The 18,755-nt window shown below is 45.0% G+C and overlaps 1 protein-coding gene across 1 annotated transcript in view; it reads right to left on the bottom strand.

The window, feature by feature from the left end:
* The window catches only part of LOC113420704 (ankyrin repeat and fibronectin type-III domain-containing protein 1-like), a 261,890-nt gene extending 255,961 nt beyond the window's left edge, over positions 1–5,929 (bottom strand). Inside the window, exon 1 of the mRNA XM_087942340.1 lies at positions 5,691–5,929. Coding sequence (XP_087798466.1) covers positions 5,691–5,848 — 158 coding nt within the window. The 5' untranslated portion in view covers positions 5,849–5,929. The remainder of the gene's footprint in view (positions 1–5,690) is intronic.
* Between the last annotated feature and the right edge of the window lie 12,826 nt (positions 5,930–18,755).

Genomic DNA, 18,755 nt, shown 5'->3' with positions numbered 1-18,755 from the left:
AAACGCACCTGGATTGTATCGGGCAGGATGGTATGGCCATTGTGGTTAACTTTTGAATTTCGAGAGCATTGCCAGGTGCCACCATGGGCTTCCTTTACTAGACCTTCTTTCTTTCTCCACTGAATGTATATATCTTCTTTCTCTCAAGATGGTGTACACAATACTCCTCCTTCATTAGTTTTCCCTCATAACCACCACCACATAAGTGAGCTTAGGGCAGCTTTATTAACTTGGAGATGGATCAACTCCCAGAATTCCCCAGCCAGCCATGTTGGAAGTTGAAGTCGACACCTCTTCAAATTGACCAGGTTGAGGGAACAATTCTAAGAGTTGAAGTCATCTTCAAGCTTTCCAGGCTGAGAAATACTACTTAGGGCTAAGAGAGATTGGACTGGCCCACAATTACATAGGAAGCTTTCCTGGACTTCATTCTTTTAATACCGGTTTTATTATGCTTATTTTATTTACGAAAGCCACATTGAGGCTGATGATTGGGGTAGCATCTACATGCTGCAAAATAAATAAATAACCCACCTGCCCATCCGTCATTCCCTTCTAAGGATGGATTATTATTAGAATGAAAAACAGTGCCAGCTCAACAATGGTGTTAGTGAGGCAATCAGCTTTTTCAATTTAAAAACAGTTCCTGGGTTGAAACAGTATCTTACAAACTAAAAGCAGAAACAGGTGGGGGGGGGGGGAATATAAATCACATTAACATCCAAGCCAGAGTGATAAGCGCAAACTGATGTACAGAAGTGCACCCAAGATTAGTCCTGAAAGGAAAAGAGGCAGCTGAATTTATTTGCACCTGAGCAGGTAGTCCTCGACTTGAGAGCACAATTGAGCCCAACGTTTTGGTTGCTAAGTGAGGCATTTGTTCCCCAGCTGGTTTTAAAGAGGATTTAATCTTGTGGGGATATGAGGAAGCCTTGCTCAGATTAATCAAGCTATCCCAGGACTGTAATTCCCTTCTTTTTCACCTTATAAGAGGCCAGAAGAGTTTAAGGTGGACCACTCTAGAACAAGGGGGCTAATTCAAGTGTATACTGATAGGCCTTGACTTATGACCACTGCTAGCCCAAAATTTCTGTTGCTAAGTGAGGCAGTGGTTAAGTGAGTTTTGCCCCCATTTTATGACCTTTGTTGCCCCAGTTGTAAAGGGAGTCACTTCGATTTAGCAACACAGTTCTTCATTGAATCTAGCTTCCCCACTGACTTTCATGACACTGCAGCCATCATAAATATGATGTCAACTCATAAAATATTTCTATGGTCTTTTAAAGTTGCCAACAGAAAGGGAGGGGGGAGCAGTGCGGCAGCTTGCAAACCGAAAGTGCATTCCATCAATGTTTTCAAAGATAGTAACTAGGTGACTGAAGTTTCTGCCGTGCAAAATTCTAACTGGAGAGCATGATTGATGACTCTTGGCTATGGATGTGTCCCATTGGAGAATATAAATTATGATACACCTAGGGGGTGGGGGGGAAACCAGGGTCAAGGGTGACAATGAATGATGTGTCTCAGAGTCAGCTACACCCAGGCAGCACCGGCATGTTTACTCCTAACAAATCTTCTTTAAGTTTTGGAAGTTGGCTCGAGACTCATGATTTAAATGGGGGTAATTGCCAGAGCCCTGACATATGACTCAGTTGCCAAGACTCTGAATTTTGATTAGATGACCATAGGGATGCTGCAGTGGTCAGAAGTGTGAAAAACAGCCGTAAGTCACTTTTTTCAGGGCCGTTGTAACTTTGGACGGTCACTAAATGAACTGCTGCAAACCCAAACCTGCATTCCTTTTGTATTACAAGGGACAAATATGTGTAATCCAGCCACCGCACCAATATTTATAGAGCTAATTTATTTCTTTGGGACTGCCAATGAAACCTCAAACTCAAGAGAGTGTGAAGCACCTCTTTAATTTGGAACAGCCACATAAATAACTAAGAGGAGCAATTTCATTTCTATTCTGGGAAACAGGATAATACGATAACTTCAGCATGTTTATGAAGTCCTGCCTTCCTATGCGGTCAGAGAAATGTTTCATCTGCTACGCTTCTGGCACTCTTTTGACATTGAAGAATTCAAGGAAAATTCCCATTAACGGTTTTGCCTATCATCATCATCCGATTCAAATCATTCTTATTGTCCTGCAGAAAAGGAGACCATTTCTTGTGCTTTCATTTGGGATCTTCGATGCCAAAATACGAGCTTATGAAAGAGAAGGGGAAAAAGAAGAGAAGAAGAAGAAAAAATTTGGGAGGGACGAAATAAAATAGGGAAGGAATCGTTCTGTTGATCCAAAACAAAAGGGATAAAAAAGCTAAATAGCAATTAGCTTTTTTATTTACCCTAATACTATTGTACTGAGATGTATCAAAATCTCAGAGTTAAGCTTTCCAAAGAACAGAACTCCTTATTGGCTTCGGCATATTCCAGAAAAACCAGTAAGATAACAGAAATGAGCAAGATGTTTAATGGGATGAATAATGGAAAGTCGATTCCCAATGCCACAAGGATCCAGATGGCAAACTCTTTGGAATCCTTTTTAAGTTAGGGGAGTTTGTGTCTTCACCAGAAGGTGCTAAAGTACATTCTCGACTTACAACCACAATTGCACCCAAAATTTCTGTTGCTAAGCGAGTGTCAGGGCTCCGACAATACACACCCATTCAAATCATAAGTCTCTAGTTGTATCTCTCAGATTTAAAAAATTGATTTATTAGGAGTGACCATGTCGGCGTTACCTGGATGCAACTGACACTAAGACACATCATTCATTTCACCCTTGACCCTGGTCTTCCCCCCACCCCCTGGATGTATATTCTCCAATGGGACACATCCATAGCCAAGAGTCATCAATCTTGCTCTCCAGTAATAATCTTGCATGCCAACAGCTTCGGCTGTTGGAGCAATTATCTGAAGCATTTAAGGAATGCCCTACTCTTCCCACTCCCTTTCTGCTGGCAACTAAAAAGACCAAAGAAGTATTTTTTTAGTGGACAGTGAGACAGTTAAATGAGTTTTCCCCATTTTATGACCTTTCTAGCCACAGTTGTCAAGTGAGTCGCTGCAGTTGTTATGTTAGTAACGTGGTTGTTAAGTGAACCTGGTTTTCCCATGGATTTTGTTTGTCAGAAAGTCGCAAAAGGGGATCACATGACCCTGAGTCACTGCAACCGTCATAAATAGGAGTCAGTTGCCAAGCGCCTGAATTTTGATCCCGTGACTATAGGGATGCTCCAATGGCCGTGTGAAAAATGAGCATAAGTCACTTTTTTCAGTGTTGCTATAGCTTCCAACAATCGCTAAATGAATTGTTGTAAGCCAAGGACTCCCTGTAGATAAATGTTTAGTCTTCCTAACTAGACTATCCCAAAAGTTCTTTTTTCCAGAGGCAACTGGACTTCCTGGTTTTTCTTTGAAGAGGTTTCGCTTCTCATCCAAGAAGCTTCTTCAGTTCCAACTGGATGGTGGGGAAGGAAAAGATCTATACTCCTTGCAGGCACCTGGTCATTTGCATTCTTCTTTTTTTAAAACTAGAAAAGTCCAATTGCCTTTTGAAAAAGCACCTTTGGGGCAACCATGACCTGGGTGACTGAGAATCTCCATAGACAGATAACTAGAATAGCTTTTCGGCTTTCTTGAGAGGATGTGGAATGCAGCCAACCAAAAGCATTTTTAAATGACATCCTAAAGGACTTAGAAACAGCTATTGATCTTTTTTGTTAAGGGAAAAGGACGCCCTCCAACCATTGTGGTAGTCTGCTAGCAGGTCATTTAAAATTAACATCTGAATTATAGAAAAATATAGATTTCTTTCTTCCATGTTTCTATCTAGAGAGAGAGAGAGAAAGAGAGAGAGAAAGAGAAAGAATGAGAAAGAGAAAGAGAGAGAATGAGAAAGGGAGAGAGAGAGAATGAGAAAGAGAGAGAATGAGAAAGAGAGAATGAGAAAGAGAGAGAATGAGAAAGAGAAAGAGAGAGAATGAGAAAGGGAGAAAGAGAGAGAGAGAGAGGGAAGAGAGAGAGAGAGAGAGAGAGAGAAAGGAAAAAACAATCCAATGATTGCTAAAGGCAGAATCAAACTGGTTTTACAGTTTCAAGAATCCCTACTTTACACATTGGTGCTATCGGTCATCTCTTACATTCTATCAAGGCATTGAAACCTCATGATTTAGCAAGCTCTGAACTTGCTCACAGCCTTAAGATGTATCCAGTTACAAAATCATATGAAAATCCATCAACACACATAATATGCTAGGGCATATTTTAATCACAAGCTATTGAATAAAACCACCCTTGGCTGATTTCACACAACACATTAACCTAGAACCAAAGGGGAGGAAAAAATAAACCAGCAAACCAACTTAAACCAGTATCGAGACCTATAGACCTCCAACTCTGATTTAAGTAGTTCGTCTGAGCTATAGAGCAATACCCTAACCCACTTGGCAAGAAATATTCACGTTATTATCGCAAGTGTTAAATCTGGCATTCAGACCACTTATTGCCCAGTTAAACTCAACACAACTGTCTTTGCCTAGGTGTAAAAAGACATCCATGATGAAAAAGCAGAACTATGCCCGAATCATTCATATCCATGTGCCCAATTCAAGATTTAGCAGCAACATACAAGAGAGAGAGCTCAGCTTCGGAGTTAAACAGAACAGGCAACACCCCATCTCGATGTCTCCAAACCCCGCCCCACCTCAAATCTTCCCAAATGAGAAGCAACTACAACTCTACTTAAAGCACACAAATGTGTGCAACATGGCTAAAGCCTACCTTCACGTCAACTGCAGCAAGAATTAAAACTGAAGCGAAAATTGCCTTATGGCTGGACGGGATGCTGGTTGTGAATTTAAAGATCAGATCACCCATCCCACTAAGTTACAGTTGGTGGAGCCTGGACGGTAAGTTCTGCCATAAACCGCAGGTTACCAAATGACAAACAACCTGGGTTGCAAGCCGTATTAAGTCAAAGCCAAATAAAGCATGCAAGATGGAATCCCAGATCTTGTAGATTCCAGGACATCCAGCTTCACAAGAAGATGGAAAATGAACAGTATAGCTTTCCTCCTATGTCTTGAATTTTGACTCGACCCTTCGGTGGTCAAAAAATCACGACACTTGGATGGATGGGTGGACTTCAACTCCCAGAATTCCCTAGCCACTAGGCCAGGGATGATGATCCAGTGCTGGCTGGGGAATTCTGGAAGCTGAAGTCTATCTATTTTCAAGCTACCAAGGTCAAGAAACACTGACTTGGATCGGGGGGCTCAATCCATGGGCCGCGGACCAGTACCAGTCCATGGCCTGTTGGACGGCCAAGGGTACAAAACTTCATTTGCACATGTGCAGGATCTAGGTGGCATGCACAAAACCACCTCTTCTGTCTCTGTCCCCACCACACCACCGCTGAAGTCAGTGGCGATAGATAGGACGGGGACCACTGCCTTGGATAATACTCTGAAACCTGCAGTCCAAGAGACTCCATGCTTTGGTTGGGTCTGCTCCCATTTTCACACGTTGCAAAGATAGGGAGAGTAACCCCATCCCCCGCCACTCGCTCCCTTCAATTCTAGACCACTTGCACACATGCCCCAAAGCATGAAAGGTGAAGGAGGCAATTCTCTTTCCCCACCCACCACCACCTCCCACCACCACTTCAACTTCTCCGCTACCTGCATTCGGTGAGATTACAGCAGTAACTGCCACTTCTCCGGCTATTCCGCCGATCGGATCGAAATTCATTCCTGGACTTCCGGAGGCTGAAGTATTCGGTCAGCTTCCCAAAAGACGACATGGCACCAACACAGTCCAACCTTCGGCGTGTGGACATATGCCTGGATCACCCTGGGCGCCCCGTGACGGGCTTACAGCATGTTTGCTTAAGTCCCAAGATGTGTCACCCAACGCTGGCTGTCGAAGAGAGTTGGAGAGAGAGAGAAAGAGAGAGAAACGCAAGGAGTTTTAGCCAGAACAAGCTACAAATCTCCCAGGGATGGATTCTGCAGGCTCAAAAGCAACACCCGGGCGATGAGATATTATTAATTAAGGACATCCTCATGGCGCTCCAGAGTTGGGAAAGGAAAAAAGAAAGAAGAAAAAAGCTTTTGGCACTGACAAAATGCATTTCACAGTTCTTGCTCTAAAGAAAAGATTTTGGCACAAAGAGGTGCATTTACATAAGAAAGTGGAGGGGGAGCTGGGTTTAATTAAAATGGAGGCTGGGTGGCTTTTTAGCATGGACCTTATGAAGGAGGAACTACAGTGCAACAGTCAAAGGTGTTTTTTTAAAAAAACTGGGTTGAAAGCTGGGAAAGAGAATTTTTTTCCTCTTTTGCAAAATCCACTGGGCCAGGATTTTTCAGAGAAGAATCTGCTGCCTTTAAGAACAGATGAAAGGAAAATACATACGCACACACACACACACACACACAGAAGTCATCATACATACATTAGAACTTTCAAGAGTGTCACATTATTAACCTTTAACCAGGAGGGGTACATTTGGACAAAAAGGAAGAGGGAATATTTGGACCATGGTGCATTTAATGCACAGTGTAAATATTATGACTGAGAAGGACATGGGTATGAAATGGCAAATGAACCAACTATTCTTTTGCCAACTGTTGTGGGTGCCATATTAAAAATGGAAAACAAACTGCTCTTGGAGCTGCCTCAAGCCACATCTGAGAACGGAGGAGGATTGGGAATCCGTTGTACAATTTCCCCTGAAAACAATTTTACTTTCCGTGTCAACCCTCTGCGGCTTCATCCATCCGACAAGCAAGACGGCCAGCGTCCAACCTCAACTGCCACCCCCAAAAAAGGAGCACAGCTGCTTTGGAAACCGGGTTGCAAAGGGGAGATTTCCCTGTGGTTTTCTACGAGGCTCCAATGCTATTTGAAGAAACATTCAAAGCAATGGTGGCCAACCCTCTTTCCTTCCTTCTCCCCTTGGGGGGGACAGGATTCCTCCGAGGTGCCCCCTCCCCTCCAACTAAAAGCCTACATGCACGCCAGGACCCCCTCCCCCCCCTTCCCTTGTCCTCCTTTTTCCTCTGGTGGTTGCAGATGCCTGAACACAACATCTGAAACACATGCACACACAAACAGACAGGCACACACAGATGCACAGAAAGAGAGGGGGAAAGCCATGGCAGGGTGGGGGGGAAGGGCATGGTGGAAGCAAGAAAAACAAACCCCCTTTAAACCACAATGCCTGTGCACAGGGCACCTGCTGATTTCCCCCAGCTGCACAGCTTTAGGAGGGTCTGTTGTGTTTGGCGATCACTTCCCGCAGTCTCTGAAGGAAAAATCTCTCTCTCTCTCTTCTGCCTCTCTTTCCCTTTCAGCTGCTTGGCAGTAGTAGGTTAAAAAGGAGAGAGAGGGAGGGGAGGGAGGAGAGGGAGAGAGGAGAGGGAGAGAGGAGGGAGGGAGAATGAGAGAGAGAGAACGGAGAGAGAGAGAAGAGAGAGAGAACGAGAGAGAGAACGAGAGAGAGAGAACGAGAGAGAGAACGAGAGAGAGAGAGAGAGAATGAGAAAGAGAGAATGAGAAAGAGAGAGGGGGGGGGAGGGAGAGAGGGAGAGAGAGAGAATGAGAGAGAGAGAGAGAGAGAGAGAGAGAGAGAGAGAGAAAGAGAGAGAGAGAAAGAGAGGAAAGAGAGAATGAGAAAGAGGGAGGGAGAGAGAGAGATCTATGCAAGCTTCAGGCAAACCGCCTTGCTCCCTGCTGAAGATTTTATGAGACCAAAATGCAACCTGGAGGATTTCTTCCCCACTTCCATCCGGCGCCTAAAACGATCTCCCCTTCCTCTCCTCCCGCCAAAGTCAGATTAAAAAACCAAAACAAAACAAACCACCTTCTTGCCTCGGGGATGTAACTAATAAATAACCCCTCCATCCATTTACTTGCCGGGTGGGGGAGGAGGAGGAGAAGGCTCAGAAAAGCGGCATTGGCTTGCTCGTGGGTCTCTCCTCACATGTCCACTCCGCCTCTGTCCCTTCTCGCAGGGAGGACGGCCACCCAAACAAACTGCGATCTTCTGCCAAACGAGGTCGGGGAAAGCCGAGTGGTACAGAGATGGGGAGGGACGCGAAGGAGGGGGTGGCAGGAGAGAGAACAGATGGAGGGGAGGGGGAGAGGGGGGAAAAAAAAAAAAGACAACACCAGCACTTTTCAGAGAGTCCTTTCCTCCAGCAAGGCTCTTCCAGATGCAGAGTGCTTTTTTTTTTTCTTTTCCCCGGGGACTGATGCCCACACCTTGGGAAGGTTTTTGCGACGGTTGGTGATGCAGAAAAGAACTGGCAGCTACTAAGCAACACAGCCAGGAAAGGGGAGGTAACGTCTCCATTTACCTGCAAGGTGAGGGGGTTTTAGACTGGGCTAATTTTAGAGGGGAGAGGAATTGTTCACATCCGTCTTTGCATCTTCTGGATCCTCCGATGTGGGCAAGCGCCAGGATCCGCCAGGGGTTTTGTTAGTTTGACTGACTGCACTTTCCCGTCCGCTTGAGTGAGCGATAAGGGCTGCCTACAGGTGGCTCCTTGGAATATCTTCTGCAGAATTCTGATAGGCAGGTGAAAGAAAGAGGTGGTCTGATGTAATTAAGAGCGCCCCAATTCCACAATGCTACGACTTGCCGGTGAAAATGGCTACCGGTCATCTCAACCAATAGCCCAAAACTGCTTTTTCTTTCTTTCTTTTTTTAGTGACCCAGCTTCTGGTTGGATGGGAACATTGACCAACCAAAGGTTGGCTGATCTTATCAAAGGAAGCCAGATCTGACTTGCATCCTTTTCTGGTAGAAGGCTATCAAGATATTCCCAGAGAGTCTTTAAAAACAAAAAAGAAAAGCATCCCCCAAAAGAAGGATGGGAAATCATTTCCATGAAGTCATCCATCCATGACATCACCAGAAACGGAGGTCAACTCAAGGGGACGCAACTTGAGGTGGATGCTTTCATGTCAACCCAGGTCAGCCAAAGACAGCAGAAGCAACAGCAAGGAGAGGATGAGGAAAAGGAAGTTAAGGATCCCCAAAAAGGAAAGGCAGAAACCGGATCTTTACCAAACGGAGGGCATGGACCTGCATCTTTCACATTCACGTGTGAACGGTTATCCCCCATCCCACATGATCAAGTCATCCAGCGCAGTCTATCGTTTAAAGGGAGGGGCAGCCACCAACCAGCTATATTTAAAAGGCAAAACCTCTGGGAAGAAAACGCAGAGGTTTAAAAGCCACACACACTCGTGCCCATTTTGCACCGTTGATTGAGGCCGACATGGAACGAAAGAGACTTCTGGGTAAAAGGCATGCCAAGTGAACACGGGATTCAAACCGATTCACTCATCTGTTGCTTATTCTTGAAGAGGTGTTCTAGTGCTAGTATTCAAATATGACCGGCAAGTTGTCACTCTTTTTTAAAAAAAAAAAAAAATCACTGGGGTTGCCGTGGATTGCAAGAGATCCTGTCATGGATTGCAAGATTGCAAGAGATCCTGTCGTGACCTGATAGAGGAGATGGCCATCATTGGAACAAGGCAAGGAGAGCACACGGAGCTTCAAAAGTGCTTTCCAAATGTGCTTTCCCAAAAGGCAAGTGGACTTTCTTGGTTTTTCCTGTCAAGCCATTTAGCAACCATTCTGTTAAGACCGAGATGGAGAAGTAACATTGCCACTAATCCTCCCATTTGCAAATTGCAAAGCCGAGGAAAGCTGGAGTTGTAATGTAAGCAGAGTCATGGCTTCACTTAGCCGCTACTTCGCTTAATGGTGAAGTTGCCAGTCCCAATCATGGTCATTAAATGAGGACTATATCAACCCTGAAGGTGACCTGGCCGGAGCCATCTTGGAGCTTCAGTGTTGCCACACTGGAGCTGAGGGATAGGGATGGGAGAATAGAGATAGCTGGGGTTTTGTAGCCAAAACAAAATACTTTCTCTTGGGAACCAAGGACATTCTCACACCTGGTCAGAGGAAGGCAGAGTGACGTTACCCGGCAATGGGACGGCATCTTGATTGGACCATGTGACTGATTGTTTGGGGAAAAGGGGAAAAAAACGTTTACTTTTAATCAGGTGAAAATCGCAGGAATCTTCAAAGTCGGTTTTCACCAGATCTCTGCCAATCTCTCTCTATATATAAGTGATATACCCCTCACGCATCATCACAAAATCTCCAGAACTGTAAAGCCTACAAACTTGAAATTTGGCACCTATGTTCCCCTTGGCTTCTAGGTGCTCACTAAGAAAGGATTTTTTGAAATGATCATTAGAGCATTAGTATTTCCTATATTATTATTAACACTCTCTGATGCTAAGGAGTTCTACTCCCCCTCCCCACCTGAAAAGAAATCTGTCCCAAATGCAAAACACAAGCAGAGGAGAGGAGTTTCAGTTTCAGTTTCAGTTTCACAGCACCAAGCAGCCTTAGTACAGAACAGTTGAGCTAAGCCACGCCCAGGCTCCTTGCTGTCTCCTTCTTGCTCACACAGCAAATACTGTTTCCATGTTTCAGTTTCCAAACAGCCCTCAACTCTCACACACTGACTGACAGGACGCTAGCCAGATGAATACAGATGGATGCTGGTAGGCAGAGGCACAATTTTTTTCCTTATTTTCCTCCTCAAAAACTGAGCCCGATCACACAGTTTCGTAGCGAAGCACGGGTATTCGAGCTAGTTTGGATATATCCAATGAAGCTATTCTTTGAGGAATCCATCTGCCTTGGAGTTTTGCTTGCTATGGGTTTATTACTTGGAACCCTGACAGACTACCCATAAACTACAATATATAAACCTTAGACCAGGGGTGTCCAACCTTGGTAACGTTAAGCCTGGAGGACTTCAACTCCCAGAATTCCCCAGCCAGCTTTGCTGGCTGGGGAATTCTGGGAGTTGAAGTCCTCCAGGCTTAACGTTACCAGGTTGGACACCCTGCCTTAGACCAAGATGTAAACCCAGTCAAAAATAGATCAACCATTCTTCCCTTGCAAAAATTGAGATTCCGAGCTTATTTCCTCGAATTGCCACCTCTCTCTGCCCAGGTTCCGCCTCCTTTCTTTATTTCTAATTATCAGAAAACTGCAAAACAACAACAACAACAACCCTGGAACGGCTCGCCATTCCAGCAAAGCCAGCAACACCCAGATCTCTGGTATTTTTCTCTTTCAAGGGGGAAAAAAAATAGCCCCCACCTCTCCTCCATTAACTCAGCTGTAGGAAAAAGATCTAGGTAAATGTGACAGCCTTCTTTCCCCGAGAGACTCTGGAAGCACAGGAAGAGGTGATTTAAAACGAGAAGGCAAGGCGTAAAAAAAAAAAAAAGCTCTCTGCTTCCACTGAAATGAGAGCCCCACCCAAACCACTCGAAAAGCCAAAAGGGCGCCTGAAGTTCCCTCTGCAAAGACTCTTCAGAGCATGCAGCCTAATTATCTTACGTAGCTTTTTCTCTGGTAATATTACACTACTAACTAGAGCACACAAAACATTTGCTAGACCAATGCTCGAATACAGCTCATCAGTCTGGAACCCACATTACGTATCTGATATCGACACAGTTGAGAAAGTCCAGAAATATTTCACAAGAAGAGTTCTCCTCTCCTCTATTCGTAGCAGAATATCTTATGCCACCAGACTCGAAATTCTAGACCTAGAAAACCTACAACTACGCCGCCATCGGTCCGATCTAAATATAGTATGTAAAATCATACAGGGCAATGTCCTACCTGTCAATGAATACTTCAGCTTCAACCATAACAACACAAGAGCAAACAATAGATACAAACTCAAGGTAAACCGCACCAAACCTAATTGCAGGAAATACGACTTCAGCAACAGAGTGGTCAATGTCTGGAATACTCTACCTGACTCTGTGTTTTTTTTTTCCCAAATCCCAAAAACTTTAACTTTAGACTGTCTACTATTGACCTCACCCCTTTCCTAAGAGGTCTGTAGGGGATGTGCATAAGTGCACAACGTCCCTGTCCTATTGTTTCTTTTCTTATCTTTTTATTTTTCTTATATGTATCCATGTATTCATAACTATGTTTTTACTTATACCTATTATCTTGTAAGCAATTGACAAAAGTAAATAAATAAATAAACCCAGGACTGTTGAAATTCTTTCCACCCACCCACCCATCCATCCATCACTTCTTGCCTTGCCTTCAGGTGCTGTGGAGAAGAAGGGATACAGACGTTGCTGTGTTTGTCAGCAAAGTCATAGATCTGTTGGAGATAAAGTGGACCCAACAGCCTTCAATCATCTCTGTGATTTGGCTTGGCATTCTTCAGTCAGATGAACAGATGAACAGAGCTGGAAGGGACCTTATAGGTTATCTAGTCCACCACCACCCCGCCCAAGCAGGAAACCCTACACGACTAATGGCTAACCTTTTCGGCAAAGGTAAACTGCTTAGAGAGGGCTGTAAAGCACTGTGAAGCAGTATACAAGTCTAAGTGCTATTGATATACTGATACCATTTCAGTTGAATTACATTTCAAAGCAAGCAAAGTGGAACAGTATTGAATTTGAGTTTAGCTCTGTTATTTGGAAATTTGTCTATCATGTGCTCCTGGACCGTGTTGTACACTTGCTTAAAAAAGACAGAAGGTTCTGTGCTGTTCTTGGAAACAAACAGAAGAATATGTATAAAGACAAAGATGAAAAATCTATCTATCTACAGGTAGTCCTGACTTGCGACTATACAGTAACTGGGAATGGAACTCCAGGGGTGGGATTCTACCAGTTCGCACCTATTCGCTAGAACCGGTTGTTAACACTCTAAGCAGTTCGGAGAAACGGTTGTTAGAAGAAATTACTGGGCTAATCCTGTAAGGAAGGCAGGAAGGAAACATTCTGGTGTTGCTTACAGAAATTGCCTCTCCGTAAACCCTTATTACATTCTTGGCAGGACTAGACTTCCTGTCTCAGGAACTTCTCGGGAGTTTTTTCCCCTCCTTTGCTGGTACTTTGCTTGTGTGGAGGGACCATTCAAAGTTACAATGGCACTGAAAAAGGTGACTTATGACCATATCTAAGCAAGATAGCAATAGCACTTAGATTTTCACGGTGCTTTACAGCCCTCTCTGAGTGGTTTACAGAGTCAGCCTCTTGCCCTCAAGCAATCTGGGTCCTCATTTTATTCTCCTCGGGAGGATAGACTGCTGAATCAACCTTGTGCTGGTCAGGATCGAACACCTGGCAGTGGGCAGAGTTCGCTTTCAATAACAATAGTAATAGCAGACTTATATACCGCTTCACACTGCTTTTCAACACTCTCTGGTGGTTTACAGAGCCAGCCTCTTGCCCCTAATAATATGGTCCCTCATTTTATAGACCTTGGAAGAATGGAAAGGCTGAGTCAACCTTGAGACAGTCAGGATCGAACTGCTGGCAGTTGGCAGAGTGAGCCTGCAATCCTGCATTGTAACCACTGCGCCACTGGGGATCCAAGATGATTGATAAGTGAAACTCAACTTTATGATATGTTGTTGTTTTTTGCCCCGTTGGTTAAGCAATTCACAATGCTTGTTAAGGGAATTATGTGGTTGCTAAGCGAATTTGGCTTCCCCTTATTGATTTTCCTTGCTGGATGGAAGCCAGCTGGGAAAGTCACCAATGGTGGCCATGTGACCTGCCAACTATTATAAATACATGGTAGTTGCCAAGCAGCTGGATTTTGATTCCGTGACTGTGGGGATTTTGTGGCCGTCATGACTGCGAGGACCACAACCACTGTTACTTCGGTCCCTAAAAAGAATGGTGGTTAAGTCAAGGACGGCCTGTACATTGGAATTCATTCAAAGCGTACTTCCATCTAATCTAAACTTGAGAGCATTGATTGTGACTGCCTCGAGGATTAGGTTGGAAAAAGTTCATGAAGCGGGATTCTTAAATGCCAGGGAATTGATCTCGCAGGTGAATTTTGAGAGGACCTGCATATAGGATACAAGCCCCTCTTGCTGTCTTCAGAAGCCCCTCTAGCACTTATCCCCAAAGACAGAATCCCAGTGCTGTTGGGTTTTTGACAAATGCTTTCTGACAACACAGGGAGCCGAAGCCGAAGACTCGGAGGACACCATGCGTAATGCTTAAAATCAACCTGAAACGAAGCTCCTTCAACATCCAGAGACTGGAACGGGACTGGGTCCCTGTCAAAACAAATAAATTGCCCAGGTACACATGACAAAAGGAAAACACTGGAGCCTTTGCCATTTGTCATCAGAAAGGAAATCCATCACAATATGGGAGAAAATGATCTCTTTCTAGAAGTCAGTCTGCAGCCTCTATGGAGAATTCGCTGAGGCTACCAGCCATTTCTAGCACGGAGATGCTCTTCCAGTTCAGCCATGTTTAGATGATAAAGGTGCAAACCTGGCCACTAAAACCGTAAGGTAGCATATAATGCAAGCCAAGCCAGGGTGACTTGGAAGCCATCTTTCCTGCCTTAGCAGAGGGTGCGAACCCAGACAAGTGTGTGGCTTATTCTACAAACCATTTCAAAACACGGTTGAGGGATGCATGAAGCTTTATTTGGGTGCAATGCCAACATGTCATATGGGGCATAGCATTATATAGATCACATAGTCCTTTGCTGAAAGGAGGAAGGAAGGAAGGAAGGAAGGAAGGAAGGAAGGAAGGAAGGAAGGAAGGAAGGAAGGAAGGAAGGGAGGGAGGAGGGAGGGAGGGAGGAGGGAGGGAGGGAGGAGGAGGAGAGGAAGGGAGGGAGGAAGGCACATGGATAGAAGGAAGGAGATGAATAAGGGCGGGAGGGAGGGAGGGAAGAAGGGAGGAAGGAAGGAAGGAAGGAAGGAGGGAGGGAGGGAAGAAGGAAGAAAGGAAGGAAAGAAGGAGGGAGGAAGAGGAAGGGAGGTAGGAAGGAAGGCACATGGATAGAAGGAAGGAGATGAATAAGGGAGGGAGGGAGGGAGGGAAGAAGGAAGGAAGGAGGGAGGGAAGGAGGAAGAAAGGAAGGAAGGAAGGAAGGAGGGAGGGAGGAAGAAAGGAAGGAAGGAAGGCACATGGACAGAAGGAAGGAGATGAATAAGGGAGGGAGGGAGGGAAGAAGGAAGGAAGGAAGGAAGGAAGGAAGGAAGGAAGGAAGGAAGGAAGGAAGGAAGGAAGGAAGGAAGGAAGTCTTATTACAAAGACATATGGTCACTGTACCTGCAGGATTAGTAGGCAAGAAAGAACCGAATGTGTGTGTGTGTGTGTGTGTGTGTGTGTGTGTGTGTGTGTGTGTGTGTTTGTTTTCTTAAGTTTTCGCGGGTACTTACATGTTTGGTATTCAGCTTTGTTCGGGTATTTTCCCATGTTGTTATAGTTGTGCTTTTAAAGTTGTAGCAACGTTTCTAGTAGTAATATATGTATGTATGTATGTATGTATGTATGTATGTATGTATGTATGTATGTATGTATGTATTTGAATGTGTTGTATGTTACAGAACAAAACAAAGTAGTACTAACTTCCATGTGTAACCCCAGCAAGGTTGCAACCTACAAGTGCAATGTGATCGGTTACCAACACCATCTCTTATAATACCTCCTAATTTTTCTGCTGTTCTGAAACCTGAGCAGGACGCCTGCATTTGAACACCGCTTGCACTATTCATCCATGTTCTTGCTAGCAGCCGACTGAATCTGGGGAAACTAGTCGCTAAACGTCTCACACACCCAAGTGTAGCTTTACCCTGCTAGAGCAGCTTTGCTATGCAGCCCTTTCCCTGACAAGGTTAATCTCTTCGTGAGGATGTATTCCCAGGAGTGTTGGAGACGGCTTGACTCAAGATTTTTGAAGGAGCACATTTATAGAAACTGTAAGCCTCAAAGGGGCTTGTTCCTTTTGTAAACATAGGCTAACAATATCCAGAAATGTAGATGTGTAAAGATAAAAAGAAGAAGAAAAGCAGGTGCTCTTATCTGATGTTCCTTCCTACAAGGCAGCTGGGCTTGGATAACCTGGGGGCAAAAAAACACACATCGCTTTATCTCGTACCCTTGACAGCCAGCTGCAGAGCAGTTGAGGGCTCGCTGGTGTTCACTTTATTCAACTGTGATCATTCGTCTGGCTGCGACATGACAAAAAATTAACTCTCGTAGAGTCACCAAGGACATGCCAGTTGGTGGCCAAAAGAAAGAGCTTTGGAGACTCTAGAACAGGGGAGGGGCCAAACTGGATTTCTTTGAGGGCCAGATAAGCATTCAGGGGTGGGATTCTACCAGTTGGCACCTATTCGCTAGAACCGGTTGTTAACACTCTAAGCAGTTCGGAGAACCGGTTGTTAGAAGAAATTACTGGCCTAATCCTGTAAGGAAGGCAGGAAGGAAACATTCTGGTGTTGCTTACAGAAGCTGCCTCTCCGTTAACCCTTATTACATTCTTGGCAGGACTAGACTTCCTGTCTCAGGAACGTCTCTGGAGTTTTTTCCCCCTCCTTTGCTGGTACTTTGCTTGTGTGGAGGGACCATTCAAAGTTACAATGGCACTGAAAAAAAGTGACTTATGACCATTTTTCACACTTAACGACTGTTGCAGCATCCCCACAGTCACGAGAGACCAGGCGAGGAGATGCGTGCCTCGATGTGAATGATATTGAGTTGGCCACACCCAGCCAATAACATGACCACCAAGCCACGCCCACCACCTAAGCCACGCCCACAGAACCAGTTGTTAAAAATTTTGAATCCCACCCGTGTAAGCATTGTAGTTCTTCTCCCCGGGCCGGACAGTGGGGGGTAGGAGATGGGCCGGACACCCCCTGCGCAGCATCCTGGTAGCCCGTATTGGCTGGCAGGGTGCTGCAGAAGACTGTCCAGGCTGAAAACAATGCCCTGTTTCGACTGCCAGAGACACCACGGACCAGCCCTTTGCTATTTCCAGGCTGGCCTTGCGGGCCTTGAACTTGACATCCCTGCTCTCGAAAGTGTCCAGAGAAGAGACCCAAAAGTGATTCGGGGCCAGAGGCTAAAATATAAGAACAACAGTTGCAGGAATTAGATATGTCTCATTTAAGGAAGAGAAGGACCAGGGGTGACAAGATAGCAGCCTTCCAATAATTGAGGCGCTGCCACAGAGGAGGAAGGAGTCACATGTTTTCCAAAGCCCCTGAAGGCAGGACAAGAAGCAACGGATGGAAACTAAACGAGAGAAGCAACCTAGAACTTAGGAGAAATTTCCTGACAGTGAGGACAATTAACCAGTGGAACAGCTTGCCACCAGAAGTCGTGGGCGCTCCCTCACTAAAGGTTTTTAAGAAGAGACTGGACAGCCACTTGTCTGGAATGGTATAGGGCTGTGATGGCATTGCATTATGGGTGCAGCCACACACTTTTGGCTCACGACGAGGAAAAGGTTAGCCATTACTGGTATAGGATCTCCTATACTTGAGCAGGGGGTTAGACTAGAAGACCTCCAAGGTCCCTTCCAACTTATTCGGTTATTATTATAAATTTAATCAAAATAGGGAGTCTGTCTTTAACCCAACGCAAAAGCTGAATTGGGTTTCCTGATCCAGCTTGATTGAGTCTTATCCCCAGTTTCCAGCAGCTAAACACGCCGGAAAGTTTAAAGTTGGAAGTGATTAGCCTGACTTGCCTCTAGGCAAACCAGGATTCGAGAACCAAAAATAAATCCTTGCTTAACGAACCTGGCTTATAGAGTTGCATTGGACTGACCGAAGATCAGATGGGCTTCTTGACTTGCTGTTCAGAGGAAACCAATGGGATGTGTCAAGGGGTCTGTTTTGCAGAATTGTCCAAAATCCTGGATCAACTTTCAAAGCAAAAACTGGAGAGCAGCTTCTTCAAAGCTAACAGATCTATTACAGCAGAAGACGCAGGCAAGCATGTCCTCAGATGGCAAGCTTACATACCCTCTGGAATACCAGTCGTTTGTCTTCCTCTGCACTCATTTATATTGTCCAAGACTGTAGAACTGAAGGAAACACACGCGAGGCTCATCCATCAAAGCCAGTGGAAAACTGCACACACTCTATTTCCTTCAAAGAACATCATAACCTAGAAGAGATCAACGCAGCCTTATAAAAATGGCATAAAAAGGCCACTGCGAACTAACTTCATATAATTCTAGGCCTCGACTTGTTTTCTTCTTGGTTCCTTTGTGTGTGTGTGTGTGTGTGCTTTATCATTCTTTTTGTCTTTGGTCTCTGAGGGAAGAGCCTCTCCAACCTGGTTGTTAAGTGAATCTGGATTCCCCGTTGACTTCGCTTGTCAGAAGGTCCCCTGGGACGCTGTGACCGTCGTAAATGTGAACCAGTCGCCAAGCGCCTGAATTTTGATCACATGCCTTGGGGGGGGGGGCTGCAACGGTCTTGAGTGTGAAAAATGGTCGTTAAGTCGCTTTTTCAGTGCCGTTGCAACTTCAAATCATCACGAAATGAACGGTTGTCAGTTGAACACGATCAGTACGAGCTAAAACCATCTTGGAACCAAACCCAGGTTAATTCGTCTGATGGCTTGGTCCAACTGGAGTTCTATCCCCCCATCTAAATGGGGCTTACATGCCCTCTCCTCCATCTTCAACTTCTATTCAGATGCAGAATTCTTCAGGACCCCAGCATGTTCTGCAGAACTCAACCAGAGGTGGTCTTCAGCCAGTTCTGACAGGTTCTGGAGAACCAGTAGCAGAAATTTTGAGTAGTTTGGAGAACCAGCAAATACCACTTCTGACTGGCTCTGCCCCATCTCTTCTCTGCCTCCCATTGAGGCCCAGCTGA

This window comes from Notechis scutatus, chromosome 12 (assembly GCF_049901735.1).
Source record: "Notechis scutatus isolate UNSWTSFEM ecotype Mainland chromosome 12, rNotScu1.2, whole genome shotgun sequence".
Lineage (NCBI taxonomy): Eukaryota > Metazoa > Chordata > Lepidosauria > Squamata > Elapidae > Notechis > Notechis scutatus.
The sequence above is the reverse complement of the archived record's forward strand: the minus strand, read 5'-3'. Positions and strand labels throughout refer to the sequence as shown.